The sequence below is a fragment of the Haematobia irritans genome, chromosome 2 (assembly GCF_050003625.1).
Source record: "Haematobia irritans isolate KBUSLIRL chromosome 2, ASM5000362v1, whole genome shotgun sequence".
NCBI lineage: Eukaryota > Metazoa > Arthropoda > Insecta > Diptera > Muscidae > Haematobia > Haematobia irritans.
Window position 1 is genome coordinate 118,031,485 of NC_134398.1, and position 25,049 is coordinate 118,056,533.

The 25,049-nt window shown below is 35.1% G+C and overlaps 1 protein-coding gene across 1 annotated transcript in view; it reads right to left on the reverse strand.

Moving 5' to 3' along the window:
- The window catches only part of ssp3 (SCAPER domain-containing protein short spindle 3), a 303,171-nt gene that overhangs the window by 26,826 nt on the left and 251,296 nt on the right, over nt 1-25,049 (reverse strand). Inside the window, exons 7-9 of the mRNA XM_075295946.1 lie at nt 18,188-18,333; nt 17,641-17,733; nt 17,140-17,231 (exon numbers count right to left, since the gene is read on the reverse strand). Coding sequence (XP_075152061.1) covers nt 17,140-17,231; nt 17,641-17,733; nt 18,188-18,333 — 331 coding nt within the window. The remainder of the gene's footprint in view (nt 1-17,139; nt 17,232-17,640; nt 17,734-18,187; nt 18,334-25,049) is intronic.

The window sequence follows — 25,049 nt, forward strand, 5'->3', positions numbered from 1 at the left end:
TTCAGCTTAAAAAATTGACATCATTACACGAAACAATATTTTGTTTGACTAAGGTCAACTTGACTTAAGTTGTGGTTAACACGTTTTAAGGACTTTCTTCGCACATGAAGGAAATAGCAGAAAATGATGATTGATACCCTGTTTCTGTATGTCGAACGAGAGTATTTCAAATGAAAAAAAAATTATTTGGGTTTCTCTATGTCGACAGTCAAGTCACTTCATATTTTGTTGTCGAGTAGCAAACGAACATATACAATAAGTGTGAAGAGAAAAGTAAGAAACAATTTTGAAATTTGAATCAATTCTCGGGCCAATTTGAAAATACTCATTTTTGATAATCAATGTAGTCACTTCATATTTTGTTGTCGAGTAGCAAACGAACATATACAATAAGTGTGAAGAGAAAAGTAAGAAACAATTTTGAAATTTGAATCAATTCTCGGGCCAATTTGAAAATACTCATTTTTGATAATCAATGTACTCTCATACAAACGATATGAACTTTCAAAAATAGAGAAACCCAAATTAATTCGAATTCGAGTGACTGCTTTCCAATCGACTAGGTTTTCGTTCGACATACAAAAACAGGGTATAAAATTTAAAAAAGAATTGTGTCTTAAATGTATCCTTACTTCAACTCTCTGATTCATTAGTCCGAAATCAGTACAAAAATCATTAGTGTAAAGACGAAATCTTTAGAACCGGACATGCCTTTTTCCAGTGTATAGAAATAATCAAAATGTTAGAACATATTATGTTTGGGAAAAACATTTTTTAAATATAATATTTGTGGATGCAAACATATATTAATATAGAATAGAACAATACAAGCAACGTTTTGTTTGGACCAATCCTGAATATACAGTGGTGGTCATATAATTAGAGACACAATTTTTAGCAAAAAGTTTCACGGATTTTTAACGATCTGGATAATAAAAACATTTTTTTATGCTATACTTCTGAGCATGTAGTAGTGTTAAAAAAAAAATAAAAAAAAATATTCATAATAACTTAAATACCGAAATTAAAATATTTTATGATTTTTTGGTTGGACAACTAATTAAGGACACTTTGTATTTTTTTTGTTAAAATTACTAAAAAAACTACATTAACCCCCATTTTCATGAAGCTCCGTTAGTGCTACGTTAGCTAACGAACTTTTAAACCGTGATATCTACATATCTGTCATCTTTCGTATATATTCCATATGCCAGTTAGAAACTTAACTGCTGAAAAATTTTCAGTTAAAGTTAACCGGAGAAAATATATTTCCATTTTTCTTTCTGTTAACTGCCAGTTAAAGCCTAACGGAGCTACATGAAAATGGCCGTAAGTATATAAAATTACTCTAATTCGCTTCTAATGTATGTTTATATTTAATATTTTGTCGGATAATCTTTTGACGCAATCACAGCTCTGCACCTCGGAGGAATACTCTCAACCAGACGTTGGCGTCTTTCTACTGAGATATTCTAACATATATTTTTAACATTTTCAAACAATTCATCACATTCTTGTTTGTTTTCTGCTCCAATGACCTCTCTACATCAGCCCACAGATTTTCTATTGGATTTAAATCTGGGCTTTGAGCAGGCCAGTCTCAAACATTACTGTTTTGACCGGAAAACCAGGCTTTTACACTTCCTGTCGTATGTGCATATGTTCGACATGGGCATATGTTCGTCAGCAAAAGACTTCATTGCATTCGCCAAAATATTTTTATATAAAAATTGGTCCATTTTCACGGTTATTTGACGGATTATACCTATTTCAATCCATGAAAATGCCGCCCAAACCCTCATATTCCCACCACCATGTTTTATAGTATTTAGTTTATAACGTGGGTCGAGTTTTTTTTTATTGGGAGGGCTTCGAACATATCTCTTACCATCCGAACCAAACAAATTAAACTTGGATTCGTCACTCCAAAGAATGTTTTTCTAAAACTCTAAGCGTTTCTCTACATGCTCTTTTAGAAAATGTATACGGGGTTTCTAATATTTGGCAAAAAGCTGTGTTTTTCTTTTTACGATGCAGCCACGGAGATTTCCATCAAGTAGACCTCGTCTTACAGTGCGAGTGGATATTTCATTACCAATTTGATGTGTTATTTGCTTACAAAGTATAAGTTTGCGTAATTCCGGAGAACAGCTCATATTGCGACCCATTTCCAAAATAATATTGTACACTTTTATACTCACTGCACCACGATTTTATCATATTTTTGTACTTACAGCGTTTTTTGCAATGTTTTCTCCGAAAACAAAGTGACATATTCCTTGTCCTTAATTATGTGACCAACTTAACACACACTTAACTTACGACTGCTTCAGTAAATGAGATTTTTTCATTTTTTTATCAGTTTACGTAACAATGAGAGATGTATGATTATTGAGAATAACAAATAACAGTTATAAAATCCCTTATTGTACACATTAGTACAGTTTTTAAACATGTCCCTAATTATATGGCCACCACTGTATATATGCTTAAAGCAAAATGTGTTTGGGAGTATGTCACAGAAGCCATTTTTCTCCCCAGAAAAATCCCTAAACCACTAATTTACCCCAGCCAAATCTCCTGATACCAAAAGTATAAACAAGTAAGGAAAGTCTAAAGTCGGGCGGGGCCGACTATATTATACCCTGCACCACTTTGTAGATCTAAATTTTCGATACCATATCACATCCGTCAAATGTGTTGAGGGCTATATATAAAGGTTTGTCCCAAATACATACATTTAAATATCACTCCATCTGGACAGAATTTGATAGACTTTTACAAAATCTATAGACTCAAAATTTAAGTTGGCTAATGAACTAGGGTGGAACACAATTTTAGTAAAAAAATATGGGAAACATTTAAATCTGAAGCAATTTTAAGGAAACTTCGAAAAGTTTATTTATGATTTATCGCTCGATATATATGTATTAGAAGTTTAGGCAAATTGAGTCATTTTTACAACTTTTCGACTAAGCAGTGGTGATTTAACAAGGAAAATGTTGGTATTTTGACCATTTTTGTCGAAATCAGAAAAACATATATACGGGAGCTATATCTAAATCTGAACCGATGTCAACCAAATTTGGCACACATAGCTACAATGCTAATTCTACTCCCTGTGCAAAATTTCATCTAAATGGGAGTTAAAAATTGGCCTCTGTGGTCATATGAGTGTAAATCGGGCGAAAGCTATATATGGGAGCTATATCTAAATCTGAACCGATTTGGCTGATATTTTGCAAGTTTTTCGAGACTCATAAAATATTCGGAGGTACGGAATTTGAGGAAGATCGGTTGATATACACGCCAATTATGATCAGATCGGTGAAAAATATATATGGTAGCTATATCTAAATCTGAACCGATTTTTTCCAAAATCAATAGGGATCGTCTTTGAGCCGAAACAGGACCCTATACCAAATTTTAGCACAATCGGACTAAAACTGTAGCACACAAAAATACATCAACAGACAGACAGACGGACATCGCTAAATCGACTCAGAATTTAATTCTAAGCCGATCCGTATACTAAAAGGTTGGTCTATGACCACTATTTCTTGGCGTTACCTACAAATGTACAAACTTATTATACCCTGTACCACAGTGGTGAAGGGTATAAAAATATCCCCATCCAAGAAAAAGAACCCCCAGTTTGTGGAATAATCCCCTAATTGGACAACACTGCATTGAGGCATTGATTCGTGAGATTCCAGCCGAAATGTTGCACAGAGTATGTCAAATTTGGCCTAAACGAATGGGCCATTTGAGGCACAGTCGCGGTTAACATTTGCATGAACTAATCTTCAAATTCAAATAAAGATTTCTTGCATTTTTCTGATTTGTGTTTATTAATTTTGACAATGTTCTTATAGCTCTGAAAAAATTAAAAAGAGGCGAGAGCTAAATTAATCTTATGAAAGTGAGAAAGATATGAGGAAATGCATTTAGCCAGAAAATTAACAAATAAAAAAAAATACTAAAAATGTTTCATGTAGTACTTGCTGAAAACCAACATGTTTAGAAAATTGTATATTACATATTTTATTTTAATTTAATCGCCTCATTTGCTTACGAGTTAAATTTTTAATATCGAAACAAATTTACACATTAAAGTTAATATACCTTACATTTCGAGACATCGTGGTTGAGAATAGAACAAAAGAATGAAAGATAAATTACATCCGTTTCCTGAGACCATAGCGAAATGAAATACTCAACTCTTCCGTTTCCAATTTGTCTGCAATGTACTGTATATTCACTTCTCTGTGTATGTGTGTGGATGCGTGAGTGTAAAATCCAGCTCCACCATTACACAGTCAAACCAGAAAAAAACCCTCAACAATGTCAGTGTTTTTTTTTTTTTTTTGCTCTTGTTCTTCACTCTTTTTGCTCCATGATGGAGAAATGATAATAAAATACAAATATTTTATTAATTTATGTATGCAAAAACTACTCAAATATTCACAAAGCATAAATTTTTGTTTTTCAACTGAACTCAACACAACTTCACTTCACTCCACACCCACCCAAGCGATGGCATAGCATTTTATACCAGTTCAGCAGACAGACATCGGCCACCCAATCAGCTTCAACTTCTTTGGAGATAAATGACTGCTCTGTGCGTGTATATAGTATAGTTGAGTATATGGGTGTGTGTGTGTGTGTGTGTTGTATGGATGTACATTTCGAGATATTCCCAAAGAAATGGCTAGAGCTATAATAGCTCGAACAGCAAACATCAGGAAATAGCAAAAACAAAAAAGGATACAAATTGGAAAATTGAATGAATGAACAAACGAATCGAAAAGTTTTGAAAAACTTTAACATTTTCCATTACACTTTTTGAACATATATACGAGCATACGTCTAATTTCTTACACTACTCTCTGGATCATGGCTTATATGGATTTGGTATTTCATCAGATATTTGTAATTTTATCGTAAATGATTGTGAATATTGCAATTGGTTACCCCAATAATAGCACGATTTACACGCAGAGAAGAAACATGATTGTCACAATTATATTCGAGGAGCAAAATAATATGATAGGAGCTATTTTTGCGGCGACCCTGTAACATTTTAACCTGCAACCATATTGGCTCAGTGAACAGGGTTCTAAGAAAAATATAATTGTCCTCATCTAAAATGATATTATATAGAAAGAATTTTGTTTGAATGAAAGGCCAATGGTCACGATTTAAAATGTTATGGTATTCATTAAAAATGTTTTTCTTCCAGTTAAAAAACTTTTTTCATCGTCGAAAAACGGACGCCACTTGAGAAAAGAAAACACAAAATTAGCTTTATTTATTTGTTTTTATTTATTTATAAACTACTTCATTGTTTATTTGTATTTATAATGCCGTTCAAGCAAACATCATGTATTTTTACACACTCTATTTTATTTAAATTTCAACAGTTTTTCAATTACACATTCCTTTTTTGTGTTCACATAAAACCACGTGCCACTTCTGAATAAATAAATTAACACAAAACACAGTAAATCCGTATTCTCCGTCCATTCCAAAAAACAATTAACACACGACTGACGCGCAAAATGAAAATCCTGTGTACCTGCTCAATGTTTTTATAAAATTCTCTTCGCTGCAAAAAAAGTTAAAAATTAAATGGTCACGAAAAAATGTAAATGGTCTTTATGGCCATGTAATGGTTCTAGACATGTCTATACTTAACTCATAAAAATACTTTTTTCCCTGTAAAAAAGTCAGGTAAATGATTTTCCCGACCATTTTATGGTCTCAAATTCTACCATTTAAATGATAGGACATGTTTGCGGTATTTGAGAACCATTCAAATACTAAATTAAATTAAATTTAAACGGAAATCGTTTTTTCCATATGTAGCCTCAAGTTTAAAAACAATTTCTTCGAAATCTACTCTAAAGTACATAATTCTACTACAGATTAAAATTTCTTATTTCATTTTATTTTCTTGATTTCTATTAAGTTTTTAAACGCGTAGCGTCTTCAGTAATACAAATACGAGGGTTGCCTTTTGTTGTTGAGCCAATATATATGAGAGCTCGCATTGTGGTGGTTTTTCTAATGTTTTGCAGCCAGAGAAGGAATATGATCACCTCAAACATGTTTTAAGAGCAAAATATTATTTTGGGCAGAGAAAATGTAACATGTTTGTCGCAAGCATGTTATTTTCTCGGAAATTATGATGTCGGTAACCATTGCCGAAAAAATATTAGATTTGGATCATCTTGCAACACCCATAAAGTCAACTGCTGTTTACTTTTGGGCTCATGCGCGTTAATCCAACGATTCATCAGCTGCCACGTGTTTCAAAGCTATTAGAGCATTTCTTTCGACCAATCGACACGTTATTTTTTTAAGCGATTGACAAATTGTGTGGGATCCAACGCAAACAAAATTATTTTGAGTGTCAAATGTTCATGCAATATTGAATGTATGCTGATCCCAGTAATGCCTAAAGTTGTTTCAAATTGACGATAGATAACATGACGATCTTGCAATATCAGTTGGCGCACAGCATCCATGGTTTTCGCAACAATTTATTTTGGGCGACCTTCACGAAATTCGTCTTGGAATGAAATACGACCCCGGTTGTATTCACCATACTATCAGTACACACCGGTCCTTGACGGAGTTTCATCGCCCAATTAACTCATCGACGTGAAAGTTGTAAAACAATAATCGCACGAACATGTTCACGATCGAATTCTATTTTTTTAGGCGATATGAATCGTTTAAGTTACTGTAAATAACACAAATAGCGCTCGTATATCAAAACGTTCTGCGTCTGTAAAAACAGGCTTTATGATAGAGCTCTCAGTTCGGAGATTGTAACACTAGGGTTGCCCAATCTCGAATATTAAAAGGCAACCCTCGTTAAAGTAATTGTCAAGGCAAAGGTACACAGAAAAAAGTAAGCTCTTTTATAGCGAGAATAAACTACATCGTGAGAATATTGAAGTAAATTATACTCTACATTTTGAGATTTCCACAAAGCGTTGTTAAAACCCTGCCCTGGTGTATTTTTTTCATTACAACTCCAGAAATTACACCCTCTCATAGAAGAAAAAATTTACTTAAAGTAAAGAAAAAATCATTGGCACCAAATCATAAACAGTTTAACCATACTGTAGTTCATTATTACTATTTTTGGGAATCGTACGAAAATTTTCTTTTGCATTAGTTCATGTTGAAGTACGGTCATTGAACTTTATACTCAGGTTTAGTTCATAAAATGTTTGAGGCATACCTAACAAAAGGAAAATTTCATTGGGCTGTCGAAAACAAAATAATAAAATTTAACTGAAGCCAAATAATCTCTTGGTAACAAATTTAAATTTAGCGTTAGTTTAACTACGGATTTTTTTTTTTCAGTATAGTCATATTTTCACCCCATAGTAGAGTGTAAGTAAAAGTCGTTATCATCGACTACGTATAATTTTGTATGCATTGTTGCTTCGTTTTTTTGTTTTATAGGCAGCGGAAAAGAAAGAACAGAACAAGAAAATGAAGAAAATTTATTTAAAAAGAAAGAACGACTGTAACCATAAAACATAAATCTGTTGGAATTATTAAGAGCGTTGCAAATACTCTTCAACAATGCGAGCAAACAATAGCGCAAACATGCACATGCATGATGCTTATTCATCCTTTGGTATAACATCCTTCCTCAAGACAAGACAACATTACTCTTCAAGTGGTGAATCTGTTTTTGAAGCAGAAAAAGCTTACAATGGAGGTTGCTGTTATGGCTGAAGATTTACCAGGACTTGGGAGATTTTTTTTTTTGTGGATGGAATCGCAACTTCATCAACTGTCTGCTGCTACCTCATACAACCCGTCTAACATATGAAATACCACTTCCTACCACCCATCATAGCTATGGCACTCTTGCAATGGGGGATTTGGATAAATGTTCATTTCTTGTGTCAATATTTGTGCGACAACAATAACTGAAACTCAGAAAATTGAGTTGTGTTCATGATTAAAACCTAATAAAATTATTTACATTTGTCAGCAACATACTGCAGAAGCAGGCAACTGAAACCAAAATGGGCATAACCTTAACTTTGGTTAAACACAGAGCGAGAGTTGTGGAACAGATAGACAGTTCGTTTACTATCTGCTAAATCAAGCTTTCCGAGGAAGAGTACACATCGGGATGATAAAGTGGATTGGATAGAATTTTTTATCGATTAAGGTTATCGATTAGCAATGAATACAATTCTAATTCACACAGAGTTCTAAATTTTTCCAGATTAACGCAGGATTAATTTTTTTTGGAAAGATCACAGATGAAAGACATATACAGAGAAGTTCGATTTATGACACAATCAAAACACGTATCAGGCGAACATGTGCAAACACATTGTAAGACGCACTAAATGACATATTGCATCTTATGACACTACTTTACGAAAAAAAAAATTATTTTTGTTTGTGATTGTTGGTTTCTCTTCAATCATTATTGTTGTTTTTGATCTCAGCTTAAAACCATGCATTGACTAAAATACAAGTGTAGCTTAACCAATAGAGGAAAAGTATGCTTGTCAAATTTATTTGGGCAAAGCCCTATAGACTGGAAAATGGTTGGATGTACAGCTGTTTTGGAATTACCACATTCCTCATCAGCATCCTCTACTTGCAGCAAAACTTTCAACCAATTAGCAGAATAAATTCGGGAAATTCTCTCAACCTAAAGTGAAATACACTTGAACCTTCCGAAGCTACACTTGTAGTTTAGTCAATGCATGAAAAAAACATTTAATGTTCTCATCAAGATTAAATTTAATATCGGACGAAGCCGATTATTTTTCTAAAATAACATGTGCTGGGTTTTCGATGTGGAAAATGATGAAATAGATCCTCATTCTCAACTCGATTTATGATGCTTCTCTATAAGTGGAAAGGGACTTTGAGCGCTCCTTCTTGCAAATATACTCCTTTTCTATATTCGGTTAAACCCACTGTGCAATGCCTAGGTCAAAAAATTTCCCCAGCTTATTCGCAATGAAAATCACAAAGTGGCGAATGTATAACCAAACAATTCTGGCCAAAAGATTTGAAAATAATTACCAAAGTTTTCTCAACAATCCAACCAGCCACCATATACGCTGTAATAATGTAACGTCCACATTGAAATGTTATGGAGCTTAATTTAAAGTCAACAAATCCAGAAACGCAGTACGAATCTCTTAACAATAGGGGTTGGTTACCTTTCGATTATCATGGATATATTCTTCAAAATTATTTTATTTACATTCGGGCATTTGTCGAAAGAAAGAAAGAGAAGGCGGAGGAAGAGCGGACGATGTTGTAGAGCTCATCACATGGACCAGTATTTGATTTGTGAGCTTTATTTATTTAAGCCAACAATTGGTTTTTGCGCTTCGCTAATTCTTCAATTATTGTCTGCTCGTCCCCAACCCGGCTCAGCGTATAGCAAAACCTTCTGCCTCTTAATGGGGGGAGGACAAACAAGAATCCCTTGTTGTGGAGCTGCTTTACACCACAAACAACCATAATTAGTTTACCTACTTGGCCATCAGATAGCATTCGTGCTGCATACATCACCCACGTCTGTTTTGAGTTATTTGCGTTTGTTGGATTTTGCATCGATAGAGAGAAAGGGTGAACGAAGAAACCCCATGATGGACAAACAAACATTTGGCCTAACAAGCAAATACGGCATCTCCAGCCGGCATAGCTAAATATTGACAAGGGACAATGCCATCACTACCATTATATTGTACCTCTGACCATCAAAAACTGCAGAAGCTACCTCGTAAATTATATTTGTAGCATTCGAGGTATCAAAGGAAGATTTTCGATAAATGAGATGCAAATATTTTAGCAAAAAACAAAAAAAAAAAAGAGAACGAGAAGGAGGGAGTGAGAAATTATTCTTCAAGAAAATCGTAATTTTTTTTATTTAACCAACATGGTATTTTATAAGAAGAAAGTCCTGATATCCTCTAGGTCAAATTTTATATTGACATAAAAATTTTTGAAGCTTTTTATATTATTTTATTTAAATATTAGAAAACTACAAGGCTCTGCTAGAAAATTTATTAAGCGATCGAACAGCGAGTGGAAAACATCCCTAGAGCAAACTATCAAAGTCCTTTTCAACCCAGATTATTCCCCAAAACAACCGTCCAATAACAATTTCGTAACGTCACAATAATCACCTATACAGAAAAAAAAAATTCCGTAGTTAAACTATCGCAAAATTAAACTTATTTTTATTGCAAAAAAATGATTTGTTTGTAGTTAAATTTTATTATTTTTTGCGTAATTTTCACAGCCCAATGAAATTGTCGTTTTTTTAAGTATGACTCAAACATTTTAAGAACTAAGAACTAAATGAACTAAAACAAATGAAAATTTTCATAAGAATGAACTTCTGTATGGTTAAAATGGTCATGATTTGGCGCCTATGATTTTCTTCTTTAATTTTCGTTAATTTCTTCTTATATTAGAGGGTGTAATTTCGAGAACTGCAGTTAAAAAGTGCAACGGGGCATTAAATTTTTCAGGTTTTAACAACGCTTTGTGGAAATCTCAAAATGTGGAGTAAAATTTTGTTCAATTTTCGTACGAGTTAGTTTATTCTTCCTTTTTGGGTGTACGTTCAGGAAATTGTAACTAATTGCTCCGTTTTTGGGAGGAAGCCACCGCACAGTGCTTCTATCCCATAGAACGAATGGACAAAAATAGGAGACATCCTAGGAAAACAAAACTTGAAAGGTCTTGTTGATGGTCAAAACTAACAAACATGTGAAGTTTGGTTCCGACAGGACACAAATAGCAAAATGTTCGTCATTTGGGAACGGGTGTAGATCGCTCTTTACAATTTTGTATTGTTTGCGCCGAGATATTGACCAAGTGGCGAGACCCTAGGTGGATTGAAACCCTATTAACAAGTCTCTAGAAATGTCTAAGGGAAACTTTTTTTTTAATTTTTTTCAATAAGCGACAATTCTTGCAGCAACGAAAGTGCTCTTTCCAATGGTGATGAAAATTACACAAGTGAACAAAATTTAACATTTTTTGTGTTGATTTGAAATTTATAGCAAATTTTTACTAATTTCAAATCTAATCTTCATTTTGCTCTATCAGCTCGACTTTTCAAGATATACCGCTATATTCAAAATTAAGACACTTCCGCTACATATATTGGAATAACTTGAAAATGGTTCACCATAGTAAATTAAAAAAATTCAGATACTCTCGAACAATATTCTCTTTCAGCCGTGCTTACATTGCGTTTAAATGTTCCAATTAGTTTTAGAGAGTTTTGCAAAAAAAAAAAAAAATATTTAAAAAAAAATGTTTTTGTTCTTTAAAAATTCCTAAAAAATAAAAATGGGACAAAAATCACAATTTTGGTGCCCAACTTTTGATGTAACACAAAAAGAGAATTTTACAGAAAAATAAAAAAAATTAATACACAATAGAGCACGACTGAAATTGGAATTCTAGAAGTATTTTAGGACCACAAAGAGGTGTGCCAAAAATGGTGAGTAGCGGTCAATGTTTTAGCATAGTCCCCATATAGACCAATCTCCGGATTTTACTTTTTGGGCTTGTAGAAACCGTAGTTGTTGTCCAATTTGCCTGAAAGTGAAAATCTGGAGGTTTTTAGGACTATTCTAGAAGTATTTTAGGATGTTTTAGCATAGTCCCCATATAGACCAATCTCCCGATTTTACTTTTTGGGCTTGTAGAAACCGTAGTTGTTGTCCAATTTGCCTGAAAGTGAAAATGTGGAGGTTTTTAGGACTATAAGTACGTGTGCAAGAAATGATTTTATTGTTTGGGATTCTAGAAACCAATTTGCCTGAAATTTTAAATCTAGAAGTATTTTAGCACCATAAAGAGGTGTGCCGAAAACGTTGAGCATCTCCCGATATAACTCCTTGGGTTGGGAGCCACCGTGGAGCAATGGTTAGCATGCCCGCCTTGCATACACAAGGTCGTGGGTTCGATTCCTGCTTCGACCGAACACCAAAAAGTTTTTCAGCGGTGGATTATCCCACCTCAGTAATGCTGGTGACATTTCTGAGGGTTTCAAAACTTCTCTAAGTGGTTTCAATGCAATGTGGAACGCCGTTCGGACTCGGCTATAAAAAGGGGGTCCCTTGTCATTGAGCTTAACATGGAATCGGGCAGCACTCAGTGATAAGAGAGAAGTTCATGTGGTACCACAATGGACTGAATAGTCTAAGTGAGCCTGATGCATCGGGCTGCCACTATACCTAACCTAACCTAATAGAGCACGACCGAAGCGGGGTTTTTTGGCCGAAGCCGAAGGCAAAAAAAAACAATAATTGGCCGAAGCCGATTATTTTCCTCAAATTTGTAATTAAAGAAATTTTGTGTGTTTTAGTTCAATATTAGAATATTTTTCAACAAATGCATAAATACAACAATGAAAAGTAATTCAGTCCAGTAGTTTAATATTATAATGACAAAAAAGGATTTTTTATAATTTTGTTTACGTTTTATTTCCCAGCAAAAAAAGCGTTGCCAAAAAAGTACTGAAAATGTTCTTTTTGCATCCGGAAGTGGTGCAAAATTGGCGCAGAAGCGATGAATTTAACATGGGCTTGTCATAGGACGGATGTCCACCATTTCAACAGCCGTTGCACTGAATATGCATCGCTTCTTAAGGTGTGATCCGAATTCAGTGTTTTGGATGTGATTTGAAAAATTTTGTGATATTTTGATAAATAAATACTTTTTATTTATTTATTTTTTTGATTTTTAATGCATACTAACGTTTGTCTGAAACACTCGACCTCAAATAGTTTCAAAAATGCGCAATTTTTCTAGAATGGATTAGTAATAACAAAAAAAGTCAAATTATTTTTTAAAAATATGAAAAAAGCGAGTTATAAAAAATTGAATTAAAAGAACTTCCTGTGTAGTTAAGATAAAGAACATCTGTGGAAGACCATTTTTGGAAGTGCATTTAAAGTTGTGCCTTTAGAAGAACTTCCAAATTTTTGTGCTGGGTTGTTCTGGGTGTTTTGACTGAGACAAATTCAACACTTGGACAATTCAATATGAAATAAATTATTTAAAAAGCTTCGGCTTCGGTTAATCGGCCTCTTGACGCCAAAGGCCGATTATCGATTTTTGGGCGAATGCCGAAGCCGATGCTTGGGTCGAGCTCTAATACGCAAATATTACAATGAAATTACAACTCCTCCAAAAATTTTCTTTTATAAGATTTTCTTAAATAATCTTGTTTAGAGGAATTATTTTTAATGCTCCAGCAATAGTCCGCCATATGACACCATATAGCACATCCCAGTGACCCAGCTACCGCACCTCTATAGTGCGGATATCCTGATGGAAATGTTCACCTTGTTCTTCACTGAAGTCTCCAAGATTTTTAGGAAAACAATCCAAATGACTGTGTAGGTAGTGAAGCTTAATGCTCATAGTACAACCAAGCTGCTTGAAATGTGACAACGTGTTATCCACGTGGTCCGAGTAGTGCTCATCCTTTTTGTTTCCCAGAAATTGCGCACTATCCAAACAAATTCATTCCAAGCATCTATAATGGAAGTACCAAATTGTTCATCATTGATTAATTTTTTGATTTAAGGGTCATCAAAAATTCCAACTTTCAGTTTCTCCGAACTCACATTGTTTAACCAAAATCCTATCTCTGAATTTAATTTCTTTTTATTTTTTTTTGTTTTATATTTATTTGTTGTTAGCTTTCAACTAAAAAAATAAAATTTTGCTAATTTGAAAAAGTAACGTTATTTTTGTCAGAAATTTGTAAAATATGTGAAAATTTCAATTTTTCCCTATCTAGGTGATATTTTGAGTTCTTGGTAGTACTTGAGCCTTGAGACTGGTAACAAAATGTTATATCTATGAATTTAATTTCTTTTTTTGATTTTGTTTTTAATATTCCATTCAAAAATAAAATGTTGCTAATTTTGAAAACATATTTTTTTTTGTTCGTAAAGAATTTAACATTTTATATGTTTGTAATTTTTTAAATGTTTTACAAAAAATGGAAAAATTTTAATATTTTACATGTTTTACAAATTTCTGAAAGAATAAAGTTACACAAAAAAATTAAGGTATAATTTTTTATAAAAATCCTCAAAGTGAGACCAAGGTGGACAAAAAGTAAACAAAAAATCACCTGCTTTACAAACTTTTGCAAAAATGATGTTACATTTTCCAAAATTAACAAAAAAAAATTTTTTTTTTAATGGAAAACTAACAACAACAAAATCAGAAAAATAAATGAATTTCAGAGATATATATTTTTAAAATTTTTCCACAAGTCCTCAAAGATGAACAAACAAATATTGAAATTTTCACCTGTTTTACAAACTTTTGCAAAAATAACGTTACTTTTTCAAAATTAGCAATTTTGTTTTTATTTTTTGAATGGAAAAGGAACAACATTTATAAAACAAAATCAAAAAAGAAATAAAATTCAGAGTTTTTGTTACATGTCCTCAAAATACCACCCAAAAGCAAATGTCTTAAAATTTAAAACAAAAATCACGAAATTACGTTAATTTCTAAAATTTATAGTTTTATTTTTGGGGATTGCGGATTATAGTTAACAACAAACATCAAATACAACCAAAATCTCAGAAAATTAACATAAAATGCAATGCAAGACAATAACTCGTCTAAAATCATTTTCCTGTTATAAATGAAGGGTTTTTAGGAAAAAAAATGTACTCCAGAAGTAAAAATAATTTTAAAATATTTCTAAAAAATATAGCAGAAATTTATTTTTTTATTCAATAATATACACTATAAATAAACCAAAAAAATTGTCTAAGAACAAAATGGGCATCCTTTGTAAATTAATCTTTTGAGTAGAAAAATCCCAAAACTAAAAAAAAAATTGGCAAGATTTCAATTTGCTCTTTTTTTTGGTTTTAGTTCAAAAACCATCACCAATACCTACACAAGTTATTTAACATGGATAAAATCGGACCATTCGTCCTTTTACACCATCCATGTAATTGCACCCCATTTCCGACCAAAAGAAACTTTAAATTTAAATTCTAGTCAGTTCTAGTCAATTATAGCAAAATTTAATTTGGGTGCTCGATATCATAGAGTATTAGACACTGAAATTAGAATAAAAATCGGAGCACTATTTCTTGCCACTTTCGAAGCAGAGTACGGTGTTTTCAAGCCTCAAACCCCAGCTTTCGGTTTTTATATTTTCAATGGAAATCCAAATTTGGACAATGAAAAAAAAAAAACATATTTTGTCCAACTTTTCATAAATTATCGAATTGTTTTTTGTTACAATAAAATTAGATATTCCTTTCGAAATTTCGTTTGAATCGGTTATGCCGGTTATTTATATTTCAAAAAATTTCGTCTACCGGTTTTGGAAAAGTCAGGTTTTTTAACACCGAGAAACCCCGACTCTCAAAAATCGGGTTTTTTTCTCTTTCTAAACACACAAAGAAAATTTCATTAAAATTGAGCCAACGACAAATGTTCATTGATATAACGAAACATTTTCATTAATACAATGAAACTATTCGTTAATAGTACGAAACGTTACGTTCATTAACAGAAAATTCGTAATAATAACGAAATTTTTCGTTGTATTAACGAATTTGTTTCATTGGCTCACTTTTAATGACACATTTCGTTAATATAACGAAACTTTTTCTACCAGTGAAGGGTGGTTAAATTGTAGGGGCCGATGTTGAATGTGAACCACACCTAAACGCCAAGTTTTTTTCCGAATTTTATTTGGCATTTCTCTATTTCAGACTTAATCAATTTGAACCATGGAGAGATACACAATCCAACGATGTGTTAAATGGTTCCAATAAATGGCAACAGTGAATGATCAATTTTCGAAGAAAATCATCTTCAGTGATGAGGCACATTTTCACCTCAGTGGATTCGTCAATAAACAGAATTGCCGCATTTTGGCGAATGAGAATCCAAGAGTGATTGTCGAAAAACCAATGCACCCACAAAGGTGCGGTTTATGGGCTGGCGGCATTATCGGGCCGTATTTTTTCCAAAATGAGGCCGGTCTGGAAGTTACTGTGAATGGTGTTCGCTATCGTGAGATGATAACGAACTTTCTATGGCTCGAATTGGAAGATATGGATGTGGACGATATGTGGTTTCAGCAGGACGGTGCCACTTGCCACACAGCTAACGAAACAATGACTCTTTTGCGCATCAAATTCAATGGCCGTGCTATCTCACGTAATGGCGATGTCAATTGGCCGCCAAGATCATGTGATTTGACACCGTTGGACTTTTTTCTTTGGGGTTATTTGAAAGAAAAGGTGTACGTCGATAAGCCAGCAACAATTCAAGAGATAAAGGATGAGATAATTCGGCACATTAACGGAATAGAACCTCCATTTGGACCATCGGTTGAAGGTGTGCCACCGAGGTCGCGGCACCCATTTGGCCGATATTTTGTTCCACACATAATTGAGTAATACCAATATATCATAATAAAATCAAATTACAATAATTTCCTAAAAAGTTTGTGTTTTATTCAAAATCAACATCGGCCCTTGAAATTTTAACCACCCTTTACTTTCAAACAACCATTGGTATAGAAATGGGACAATAACCTAATTGGGTCTGTGCCAAAATAAGGCCCACCCTAAGAGAAGATTTTGAAAATAAAATTGACATTCATTCAGCTCTTGAGCAAAACAACTTACAAAGAAAATGATAATTGATTCAATGCAAATAAACGGAGAAGGAACAATGCTAATAGTTATGTGATTGATCAAATTCCATTAATAACAATATTGGTTCAATATTTAAGAACGAACTAAAAATGAGGATTGTCGATTATGGTTTTAAAGATTTCATAACGCCATCCTTTGACAATTTGTAACCAAAAGCGTCTGGCATTACTGTTCTCAATGCAATGGACGTTGATTTTTGATGAACCACATCCAAATGCTTCAGTTTTTGAACTGCAAGACCAAATTATGGCTCATAAACTATGGACAAGATTTCAGACGCAGAAAGAGTAAAATCGCCAAAAATGGGCGATCTCAAAAGTGCAGAGGACAAAATAGGAAATATTTTTTTAAACAATAAAACAATAAAAATACTATCGAGAATTAAACTTACCTGGAACGTTGATAAATCCAGCACAGCCATGGATACGAGAAGATTAAATGTAGCTGCCGCTAACGAAATCGTTCTCGGTGGAATGCATTCGCCTGCAAAAGGAAGAATGGCACAATAAAACACTGCGAGTTAATGAAAAAAAAAACGGATGTGGCATAATAAAATCATAAATCAGGAGGCTAAATAATAGATCTCCATAATTTCCGTTTTCAAGTAGAACTCACGTCCTCAGCTCAGATAGACAAACAATGAGGTGAGGACATAGACGGAGAGTAAGAGAAATGGAATTCGTAAGCATTTTTATGAGTTATCTATGAAATAAATCATCCGAAAAATGCACTTTGCACTTGATTAGAATCGAATGGCCAAAAAGGTAAACAACCAAGATATTCACAATAAAACATGACTCATTCCTCACCTCTGTCTCTGCCTCTGTCCAAGTCCAGATGAGTTAATCTACTTTCCAATGTTTTTTTTTTATCACTCTATCTAGAAACTTACCAATGGGCACCACACTGGCATACAGCATGGATATGGAGCCAAAAAGTTCTGTTGATTTTGCCGCACTAAGGAAACGTGTTGGATCTGTTGGTCCTGTTAATGAGAGAAGAGCAATAGAAAATTTTGATTAGAAAGAAAGAAAGGTGGGCATTCATAAAACAAAACAAAAAAGTGCATCGGAAATTGATTTAGCCTGGGAAAAGGTGAGAATTAAAACCGACAGACGGAAATATCTCAAATTAGCCACAAGGTGTGAATGTGAACATTAGGAGTCTCGTTCTTGGCGTTTGTGCTGCCACAACATGTCAGTCAATCACAAAATGCTATGCAATGACCCAAGAAGGACTTTAGCCGGCATGCAGGCAGGCAGGTTGAAATTGCAGCCAGCCATATATTCAGCTTCATTCATTTGTGGCCCAACATCCATTCATGCATTCGTTGTAACACAGATGCATTGGGAAGGCTAACATTTATACACTCGCCCACATTTTGTTTGATAGATTTTCCTAGCCATCGTTTTACTCTTCCCAACAGGTATCATACTTACCAGGTGGACAGACATCTATGAAACGGGTAATGAAACCAAGCGTGGCCAACAAGGACAACACCACACTCTGATGATTTTCGATAGATTCACGTATTTTCATGCATCGCCGCGACAGAATCTCAACGAGGCCAGTAATGACGGCGTAACTGAAATAAAGAAAAACAAAAGGAATTTCGTCAAGGTGGTAAAGGATAGTTTTTAATTTTCTTAACAAATACTAAAACGTTGTTTCTGAAATTCGTAATTTAATTTTTTTCGTAATTTAATTTCAGCACGGATAAAAGTTTTTGTACACAGTTACCAAATACCACATTTTGAGATGCAGTTGATCAGTGACAGAATCACGCTACTACACGGAAAAAAAATACTGTTTTTCATATGTATTTTTAAGTGCAAGCATATAATGTTCATAAACTAGCATAACATGTTTGGGACATAAAGGGTGATACGGTCAAAATTTGGTCAATATAAACTTGACGTATTTTTTTTTCAATTTTGCATTTAAAAAACCTGAACATCCCTCATTTTGAAGGTGTGTGTGTGTGTAGAATGTTGCTCCTATTTTGATTTTGGAATTCACTCTTCAGTTGTCAAAATGCCGTCCAAGCTAGGAGAGCAGCGTATCAAAATTTTGCTCGCGCATCGCGAAAATCCGAGCTACTCGCACGCAAAGCTGGCAAAATCGCTAAAAGTTGCCAAATCAACCGTTACAAATGTAATTAAAGTGTTTGGGGAACGTTTGTCGACAGCCAGGAGTCTGGATCGGGGGGAAATCGAAAACCGGAAGCCGCTGAGATGACAAAGAGAGTTGCCGGTAGTTTCAAGCGAAACTCTAACCTCTCTCTCCGAGATGCCGCAAATAAGCTGGGTGTATCGTCTACAACCGTGCATCGAGCCAAAAAACGAGCCGGACTATCGACTTACAAGAAGGTAGTGACTCCAAATCACGATGATAAACAAAATACGACGGCCAAAGCGCGATCCCGGAGGCTGTACACGACGATGCTGACGAAGTTTGACTGCGTGGTAATGGACGACGAAACCTACGTCAAAGCCGACTACAAGCAGCTTCCGGGACAGGAGTTTTATACGGCAAAAGGAAGGGGAAAGATAGCAGATATTTTCAAGCACATAAAACTGTCAAAGTTCGCAAAGAAATATCTGGTTTGGCAAGCCATCTGTACCTGTGGCTTGAAAAGCAGCATTTTCATAGCTTCCGGGACTGTCAACCAAGAAATTTACGTGAAAGAGTGTTTGAATAAACGTCTGCTGCCTTTCCTGAAGAAACACGGTTGTTCCGTACTGTTTTGGCCGGATTTGGCATCTTGCCATTACGGTAAAAAGGCCATGGAGTGGTACGCCGCCAACAACGTGCAGATGGTTCCCAAGGATAGGAACCCTCCAAACACGCCAGAGCTCCGCCCAATTGAGAAATACTGGGCTATTGTCAAGCGGAACCTAAAGAAGACCAAAAAAACTGGTAAGGACGAGCAGCAGTTCAAGGCAAACTGGCTTTCTGCGGCGAAGAAGGTGGACAAGGTGGCTGTACAAAATCTGATGGCAGGTGTCAAGCGTGAGGCCCGGCAATTCGGATTTGGAAAAGCGAAAGCCTAACTGAATATTTTTCCTGAATTTTATACTAATTGAGCTAAAAAAAGAAATTTAATTTGATTTTTTAAATAAACGATTTCACCGATTTACACGCGTTTTCCCTTGACCAAATTTTGACCGTATCACCCTTTATTGGTGGTGGGTATTTCAGATTCGGCCCGGCCGAGCTTAGGACTATTAATACTTGTTTCTTATATCTATTTCTCTGCGATTTTATTTCTTACAAATATTCTGAACTAGCAGGATCCAAGCTGAACCACTCCTCCAAGTTTATTTATCATACATGCAAGAAATTTTGTACCTGGAGTTATTTTGAGTTATATATAAAATAATTTTCAATACAAACCATTGTTTTGAAGTTTTTTGTCTACAGGAAACATTTCTTTTTTAGATCATTATGTATTGCGATCCAATCCATGGTGAAGAACCGATAAGATTCGACATTTTTGCCTCATTTTTCTTCGTTAATTAATTTTCGTTAAGACAAATAACATTTAAAAAATATTTGAAATATCATTCGGCTACGAATACTCTATGAAAATCGTGGCTACTAACTGATAGTTATGAAATTTCCTTACGGTTGGTCGTATCAACCAATTTGACCTACCATTATTCAGAGGAGGTAGATTTGGTTCACATCACCATCTTTCTTGTGGCATGACAGAAAATCTGTTGAAAATCTCACCAAATGGTTACAGGTATGAACAAATACATGTAAATACTGAAAATTGGTATGAACAACTTATATTTATTTCTAAATATAGAATGTTCTTAACTACAACTGATTTCCAACCAATCTGTTCTCTGTGTGTAGGACCGTAATTATAAGTTAGTGCAATTACGGTGAAATTCAAATTCATCCACTGGGTTGCTCTCTTCAGGGCCCAGTGGACGGGTATCGACTGAAGTTATAAATTTGGGCAATGACCAAGAGTTAGGCCCAATTAGTCGACACTTCGGCAAGTCGAACCTTTTCTAAGGTAATGACATCAAAAGGAGGAACGCAGAAATGCTTTGTTTATCCTAAAGAAATTAGGATCAGTCGACCCAAGCACGTTGTCGGCTAAACAAAACGATTCTTTGAATTGAGCTCAAGGAATTCTTGAAGCTGGAAAAAGGGAACGATCACCGGATGAGCTGCCATCCTCCAAAAGGGATCAAAGATCGTTTGCCTCAGTTGCTAAAGACAGCCTTGTGATGGCTATCATTAATAAAGGAGCATTGGAAGGTAAGGTTGCAAAGCAAAAATGGGGGGGAAATTGAGAACGCAATGTCTGGTATCTACTCAGAGGTGCGAGAAAAGTTTCCCGGACCAAGTCCTCGACAGCTAGAGGCTGGATGGTATCAAAGACGTTTATCGCATTTGCGGACCAGAGGTCTATGGATTGCTTTAAAGCTGCTTTGATGCTAATTGGTAAAGTTTGGGAAGGAGACGCTCTGGAGCTGGTCGAGAAAAAGGTCATACCGGCTAAACCTAGAGCACATGCATGGATACCTTCAAACCCTCCTGATCCTGAGTCAATACTAAACAGACTAAAGGAATGTAACCCAGATCTTCCAACCTCCAATTGGAAAGTTGGTCGTTTGGATGGACCAAGACGACATGCGGTGTTGATATTGAACATTGAGTCGCTGCCACATCTAGCCCAGACCCAAGGGCATGTAAGTTACGGCTTTCATGATATCCATATGAAGGTGTACAAAAGCTATCAGCCAAAGGATTCCGAAACGGACAAGCCTCCGTTAAAGTCAGAAGTGAAAAATCTCCCTGCAAAGCCGAAAGAGACACAAAAACAGCAGTCGTTGACGAACATCGTACGAGGGAAGTTTCTACAGGCTCAAACCTCACCAAAGCTGAACCGCGGATTGTTGCGAGAGTCACCGAGATCTGTAAAGAGGAAGCCTTTGATGACTAAATCGAAACGGGTGACGTGACGTGGTTGAAAATTTGGATGGTTCCTCCAGAAAAATCTTCACCATTGTAAGGTTGCTTGTGCTGCCTTAAAAGTTCTCCTGATGAAAGGAGACATACACGGATGAAAAAGACTGTTGTTCATATGTTTGGCTATAAACATTATATGTTTGGAACACAAATTTTTAAACACAATATTTTTGAGTGCAAGCATCTAATGTTCATAAACTAGCATAACATGTTTGGGACATATATGTTAATATGTTAGAACATATTATGTTTGGGACATAAAATGTTTGTAAATATAATATGCTTGGATGCAAACATATATTAATTTAGAAAAAGCCTATAAACATATATGTGTTTAGTAGCTTGGAGCGCTATTTAACAGGGAGCGATATTGAATTAAGTTGGTGGTTGTTGCTTGTTATTACAAAATTAACATTTTATTTTTCCTTGGGCAATTGATCTGCTACTTCTTTGATCCTTACAAACTGTGTGGTCCGCTGTTCGAATCCCCGGCCGGCAAAAGGTAAAATTAAAATAAACAAAATCATAAAATTGAATAATTTCTTCTACAATGTTTGTATCACAGAAAAAAGTGCTAAGAACTAAAAAATCTCGTGGAAGTGAGAAAGATGTGGGGGAATATACAAGTAGGCAAAAACAAAATTTTGAGCATTCAGGTCGAAAACCTATGTTGTTAGCACCTATATTACCTGTTTATTTTCATAATTCATTATGATTGTAAATATATAAATAAATAAATAAAATTTTGAGCACAATATTGTTTGGGAGAATTTTTTTTAAGCATATAATATTTTTGGGTGCAAAATGCTTCCAAACATATTATATGTTCACATAATAACATATTGTTTTTTGGAAGACAACATTATTGAATTTGGATGTAAAAATACAAAATGTTTGGAACTTAGACTACCCAAACATATATTGTTTAGACCAATATGCTTTCAAACATATTATATATTGGAAGAGATCAAACATATAAATGTTTGGGCAATAGCCAAAAATGTATATGCTTGAAGCAAAATATGTTTGGGAGTATATGTTACAGAAGCGATTTTTTGTGAGCGTGTAGATATAGTTCTTATTCAAAAGCCATATATATATATAAGAACAAGATCTGCGGGTTTCAAACTTTTGCATAATGCCGGTAAAGATATAAATTCAGCATGTATAATTGCCAAAAACGAACTAAACTTATTTCTGCTTCCTTCATTGAGCAATGCAGACGCTGTCGTAGCCAGTCTAGAGATATCCAAATGCAAATACTGGGTAGTTTCGGTCTACATGGGACATGATAGGGAGATGCCTCCATGTGCCGTTATGACCTTAGTTGAGGAGTCACTGAAAACAAAGACAAAACTCATTATGGGATGCGATGCAAATGCACATCATAGTAGTTGGGGAACTAGTGATACTAATGCAAGGGGAGAGTCGCTAAGAGAATTTATTTCGCGTACTAACCTTTGTTTGTTTGCAATAAGGGAGATGCACCAACCTTCGTAACCAAAAATAGGCAAGAGGATTTGGACGTCACATTGGCGTCTCCGGAACTGAATGATAAGATATCTGAGTGGCAAGTTTTGAGGGAACATAGCTGCTCAGATCATCGTTACATCAGTTTGGCTGTTCGTACTTCAAATACCATATTTCCGCCAAATGTGAGGAAGGCTGATTGGAATAGGTATAGGGATACGTTCAATATGATGATACCAGCAATATCTGGGATAGATATAAGCACTGTGCAGGATATCGAACAAACCGTGGAGCAAATTTCAAAGGCCTTCAACATCTCACAAAAGCTGCATGCCCTAGAGGAAAGCCAAGGGGGAAATCGACCGCCATGGAGCTCTAGGGAGTTAATATGAGGAAATCCTCCAGGAAACTCTTTAACAAAGCAAAGTCCACAAGAGCTCCCAAAGGCTCCGGAGGATTGGGACACTTACAAGATGATAAATAAATAATAAATAAATAAAATAACTCTTGGAATGATTACTGTAGCAGTATTGAGAATACGTCCGAAGCTTCCAGACTACGGAAGGTACTAGCATCCACGAACTCCGCTAGTTTTCATTAAAACATCGGAGGGCAATTGGACAACGTCCAGTGAGGAGACTTTGGAGGTACTTTTGGACACACATTTTCCCGAAAATCAGACGGTTGAACAATGTTCTGGCGGTGCAACAGAGGCTCAGCGGCCATTTCCTATCGAGGAAATTGTATCGGAATCTCGAATAAAATGGGATTTAAATAGTTTTGGTACATTCAAATCCCCCGGACCTGATGGAATTACTCCGGCGGAGTTACATGCAGTGACAGACAGAATTACCCCCTGGTTGTCGGCAATACATACAGGATGTATTAACTTAGCATATATTCCAGGATAGTGGAGGGAAACAAAAGTCGTTTTCATACATAAAGCAGGTAAAGCCTCTCTTGCGATGGATTTCCCACCAATCGGCTTATCCTCATTCCTACTTAAGATTCTGAAGAGGATGATAGATATTTATCTTAGAACTAGCTTCGATTCAAGTTTGCTCTTAAAAAGACAGCATTCATATTCGAAGGGCAGGTCTACTGAGACCGCATTGCATGAACTAAATAGACGTCAGATTTCACTGGATATCTGCTATAACGGGTCGATACCTGATAGGCGATTTTGCAAAAACTATTGGCGCGAAGTATAATGACTACTGTATGATCTGTGATGCGGAGGAAAATAAATCAATTAAACACCTCTTGTGTGAGTGTCCTGCATTTTGTGTAAGGCGTAAGCGAATTTTAGGGGCATATAGCTTTAGATTATGGCGGACTTGGAAAACGTTAACTTAAGCAGTCTGCTAATGTTTTTGACCAATGTGGTTGGTTCAACAAAAGAAAATAATCGAGAAGGTTCAGCGGTTAAAACTAGAAGTGTCCATATGTAATAGGTACTTTTAGTTAATGTGGTATCACAACGGACTGAATAGTCTAAGTGAGCCTGAATCTTAATCGGGCTGCCACTTTAACCTTTAACCTAAGTAAGTCCATATTTATTTATTTACACAACTAATAGCAGCCGCGATTTTACAAACTATAACTTTGAATTATTTAATCAAATATAATCATACACTTAAAATTGGCCAGAAAGGACCCCCTGGATCAGAAGGAACCCTTAATGACCACAGCGAGTCAGTGGGTCTCCAAAGTTTCGGAATTCGCGATTTGGGTCAGTAAGGACCCCGATCAATAAGGGCTCCGCGGTACTAAATAAGGTTCAATATATATAAACAGATGGGTTAGTAGGGACCCCATTGAACCAGACAAGGTTTAAAA